Raw genomic sequence first — 5000 nt, 5'->3', positions numbered from 1 at the left:
TGTGAATCAATCAATGTTAGACTCTAGTAATAAATAATCATGAAACTATTACGTCCTAAAAGCTGAATGGAACGGTTTTAAAGTCTGCAATGCAACAACTCATTTCTTTCTTTTTTCACCCCTCCCCACTCCTAGTCTACCCTCTCACAAGGGCAATTTTCCCATTTCCCACCTCCCCGAAACACTGGAGTCGGCTAAAACTAATCAAAACAAACTATGGTAAACTATATATCCTTTCAGGTAGCCCTTACTTTCGGGGTTTCTCTTTTCAAAGCATTCTTGTTTTAATTTCTTTTGTTCGCCTTCAGCGAAAAATCTGACACAAAATTTAATTTAGGCGGTCGAGGTTTTACAAATCCGTTATCGATTAGTCAAATTTTACCTGAATTTGCTTTTGTTTTATGTCAAAGAAACAATGTAAACTTGTAATCTTACCAAGTTATTTCTTTTCCAAGCTTCGACTTCGACTTTTCCAAGCTTCGACTTGGCCTTTAAATTAAAAGCGGCGTAAGCCTTTTGAACACTTCAAATACGTTTCCGAAAACCTTCTGTGTGCAGTTTTGAGGATAAAAATTAGCCTATTGTATTAGAAAAGTACAGTTAACGACGTTTTGAACGAAAAATTGTGAAGAAGACGGAATAATAAACATTACTTAGAGCTCTTTGCTAGACAGTGAGACAGGTTCCCGCGCTTTTTTCCCGCTTTTGAGAGATCGAGCTAGACCGCGAAAGAGCTGGGCTGGGTGTGTGCTTGTTTTTTTTGTAGGCGCCAATCGTCCTAGGGCACCCTGGGTAAGTGCGACCCAGTCCTTTCCCAGGTCAGTTCTGTTGACAAAATGGCGGAATACGAAAGGCTAGGCTACAAAGGGGCAAGTACTTCATGTATCCCTTATTATTATGTATTTAAATATAGGGGTTTATAAGGGTATGTAAGGGTAGACATGGGAAAAAAGGGTTAATTATTTAAATGTATTATAATATACGCGTGGGAATACATTATAATTTAAATACACTATAATAGGGGATACATGAAGTACCTAGGTACAAAGGTAGCTCATTGCCGCTGGCCAAAACTCAGAAGGCTCAGAATAGTACAAAATGGCGGAAAGAGAAGGGGAAAAGGAGCAGGGTGAAGATCAAGAGTTTCTTTTCAGTCAACGTTCTCGCCCTTTTTACTTCTCGTGTGTCTCTTCACAAATTCATATTTAATGGATAGGTTGATATTTTATCTGTTAGGTGACACAAGTGAAATTTTATCCACGAAAGAACGCGATCTAACAGAAAATTCACACAGTCGAGGTAGTATATGAAAGTTAAGCCCAAGCTAATGATTTGATTTTGAACTTTAAGCCTGTCTAATTTTACGAGGTGGCACGCTTTTGGTTTAACTGTTTTACAGAAAAGAAGAAGAACAAAAGAAAACATAGCGGTCGGTCAAGATGCGATTCTTCATCGTCAAGCTCCTCCGTGAGCAAAACACCTGTGTCTGGCAAAGGCAAGTGTTCATCGATCGATGCATGGTCATGTTTTTTAGCCGAAACAAATGTTGTTTCCGGTTTGAAAAAATTGAATAAGGCTTAGAGATTACGATTAAGAGACCCAACTTTTCAACACACCTATGCAGTGTAATGATCCAAGGTTATTGCAAAGAAAGTGTCTAGATACCCGGCAGCCGGGAAGTGCTTTCAAAAAAGAGTCAGAAATTTTGACCAATTTTCTCCAAATAGCTCGCTTAATTCCTTTATTTAGAATCGCTTGGCATTTCTGAACAAACACTAAATACTCTGGTGAGGTTTCGTTGGTAATTTCTGTGGATATTCATCAGGAGTTGACTTAGTGTGTCAGAACTCGAATATTTTCTAAGTCTCAAAAACATTGAGATTTTACTCTATGCCCAAGCTCAATAGTCGCTTCTGCTTTTAACCCAAGGCAATATTTATAATCGCTTGAGATTTCTAAACAAATATCTTATGTTCTTAGAGGAATTAAGCGAGCTATTTGGAGAAAATTGGTCAAAATTTATTTCTGACTGCCGGGTATCTAGTTTTTTGAAAGCACTTCCCGGCTGCCGGGTATCTCGACACGTCATATTGCAAAAGGGAAAGGACGCGCTTATTAACAGTAATTAGCGTCCTTTTCTTTTAATACAGTGCAAATACAGTACCGCCCGAAAGTATTTACTCATTGGCACGCGGTGAAACCGTCTTTGGCGAAGGGTTCTGCCGCGATTTCAATGAGGCAGGATAAATTCCTCAACCTCGTCCTGGTCGGGCGTGGCCGAACGCGGCAGCAAGTGAAACGTGGTGTGCCACAGTGAAAAAGAAAACAGAAAGTAATTGCCACAGTGTGCATGCCGCACCAGATTCATGCCACGACTTCCATTTAAATCTTTCAGAACTTTTCGACTAGTGATAATCGTAACTATTATTTTATCAGAGTGAACTGGAACAACAGCAGGAAAACAAAGTCCTCCACGGATAGAAAGTCATTGGGAGCAGGATATAGCCAAATATTTTGTGAGCTAATGCTTGTCCAAAACCCTTTGTCTTCTTTTGACAATTGGACAAATTGATGACACCTCAAGCAAATGAGCAATCACCTTTTGTTTTTTTCAACTATCAAACAGATCAATGTTGTTTCGAGATTTAATTCAGCAACTTGTTTGCTTTTTACATTTCTACGACTAGTGTTATCTAACCATGGTGTAAGTGTGTGCGAATGATGCATTTTCAAGTAATACCTTTGTGAAGATAATTATTTAAAAAGAAGGACGGTCAGGAAAACAAATACCATTGTTCATTAAGAGTGGTTTGCTGACAGTTTTAAAGAAACGCATTGACAAAACCATAGTGCTCCTTGAAATATGTACCAAATGGATGTTTGGTCTGTCTGATATACTCATGATCACTATCATTGCACAGTTTAGATCACCCCTGGTGGATCATCACTGATACAGTGTAGGTCACCCCGATGAAGACATTAGACTAGAGTTTAGAAATATGAGGTCTTTAAATCGTAACTTTCTATTGCAAGCTACTTTTTTTTCAAATGACTATGGTCATTGCAGTTAAGTTATGTTGAAGTCTAAAAAAGTCTAGGCTTATCAAGCCAACTAGGAACTGGTTAATTCCTATTTTTTTTATATTATATTTTAAGAGGTAAAGTTTATGACAGAATATGAGATGTCATGTTTGAACTGCACATTACGGATACTGATTTTATGCATAGTTAATAGAGGGGAATGGTTATGAAACCCGACAACTTTCTTTGTTGTAGGTTTTTGTTCTCTTTTCTGGCCTTGACCGTGCACAAAACACAATAGTTGTTTACTCCGTACTGAGGAACTAACCAATAGAAACGTGTTGGTTATGTAATTCATGCATAGTGTATGAGCGCAAAACAAAAGATTGTGCACGGTCGTGGACTTTCCAACCTAAATCTTGGCATCTTTGTTTGCTCCTTTGATGTTTGCCAAGCTTCCTAACCATTCCCCTCTATTAACTATGTTTTATGTAAGAGGATTCATGACAGTTACATGCTACTCTCTCTCCCGTCCCTGAGCAGGCCCCCATTGACCAGTAATCATCTGTCCTTAGACAGAGTAGAGTCTTAGTGTTAATCCTGTGAGGGGAAGAGTTAGGAAATAAGGAAACAACTTGAGTAGTAAATGCAATGATCATTCTCATGAAAATCAGTTCATGTAATCTTCAGTTCAGAAAATACAGTATCTCATTATATTCTATCATAAACAACCATGTTTCATGGCTTGACTCCCAAAAATCTTAACTGGTAAGGCTTTCAACTCACTTTTCAGGAAAATGGAAGAAAAGAAGGAGAAGCAATACATCTGATGAAACATCTGAATCATCAACCTCCTCTGGCTCAGACTCCTCAGGTTAGTCTAACAATGGGTAAGGTTACCTGCCATTGGTACTTGATTTCCATTGCCTGTTATCCACTTGGATAATCTGATGAAGAAAATGTTATCTTTCAATGCAAAGTAACCACTGCTATTTGGCAAAGTAACCACTGCCAGTTGGTTGAGCATCGGGCTATCATGCAGGAGGTTGTGAGTTTGACTCAGTGTCTTGAAAGAACTGAGGAGAAAGTGCTGCCTTGGTAATTACATCTGCAAATGGTTAGACTTTCAAGTCTTCTCGGATAACGACTGTCAAATCTGCGGGATCTCAACATTTGGACACCATCTTGTTGTGGCACAAATAGCCTTGATCTCATGTCATATACAGTGTACTGTTATGACGGGCTCAAGGAAGTCAATTCCTGTAGGGCAGGGTTAATACGTGGATGGGTGACTGTCCTGCATTAGTACCCCATGCTGTACACACTGAGGAATCACGCTGTTTGGTTAATCCAGCAAGAAAGGCCACTGATATGCAACAAAACTGATATTGCATTATAACACATGCATTCCATAATAAAAAGTTTTAATAAAATTATTAGCATGCATACATTTTAAGTGTCTTGTCGTCCTAGCGCCACAGGTAACTAATTGGGGACACAATTAGCAACAAGAAAATACTTACGGTGTGATATCTTCACTCCTGAATAAATACTAGTTCTAAAATGGTACAAGACAATTCTCCCCAAAGTATAGAACAACTTTCAAATGCCTTGTCCATGACAAAATGGGAATTGAATGCTTCTCGCTAATCCTTGATTACTTCTAGTTTTATCACTATTATTCCTTTCCCATAAGTTTTGCTCTTTTCTCCTGTGGCGCTGACTTGGGAAGTCATAAAAGGTGCTACTCTTCTGCTTTGATTTTCAATTTTTTTCCATCTCAGTAGACAGAAAGAAGAGGAAAAGGAGAAAGGTTTGGAATTACTGCCTTATATGATGTCATATCTGATATTCGAGAAATGAAATGATAAAAAGTGTGGTTACCCATAGACTCCTAGAAGTGAGGCTTTAGAAGTTTACTCCATCTAACACCAGATGATTTTACTTGTCAATGTGGGGTCAGTTCAACAGTCAATGGG

General features: G+C 38.6%; 1 protein-coding gene across 2 annotated transcripts in view; it reads left to right on the top strand.

Moving 5' to 3' along the window:
- Positions 1-1067: 1067 nt before the first annotated feature.
- LOC137978653 (protein FAM133-like) overlaps positions 1068-5000 on the top strand; it is a 9890-nt gene continuing 5957 nt past the window's right edge. Inside the window, exons 1-5 of one of the 2 annotated variants that reach the window (XM_068825660.1) lie at positions 1068-1129; positions 1237-1299; positions 1400-1495; positions 3815-3895; positions 4806-4834. In XM_068825660.1, coding sequence (XP_068681761.1) covers positions 1099-1129; positions 1237-1299; positions 1400-1495; positions 3815-3895; positions 4806-4834 — 300 coding nt within the window. In that variant the 5' untranslated portion in view covers positions 1068-1098. The remainder of the gene's footprint in view (positions 1130-1236; positions 1300-1399; positions 1496-3814; positions 3896-4805; positions 4835-5000) is intronic. The other variant, XM_068825661.1, reaches the window with a different exon arrangement.

The sequence above is a fragment of the Montipora foliosa genome, chromosome 12 (assembly GCF_036669935.1).
Source record: "Montipora foliosa isolate CH-2021 chromosome 12, ASM3666993v2, whole genome shotgun sequence".
NCBI lineage: Eukaryota > Metazoa > Cnidaria > Anthozoa > Scleractinia > Acroporidae > Montipora > Montipora foliosa.
Note: the sequence above shows the minus strand (reverse complement) of the source record. Positions and strands in the feature narration are given on the sequence as shown.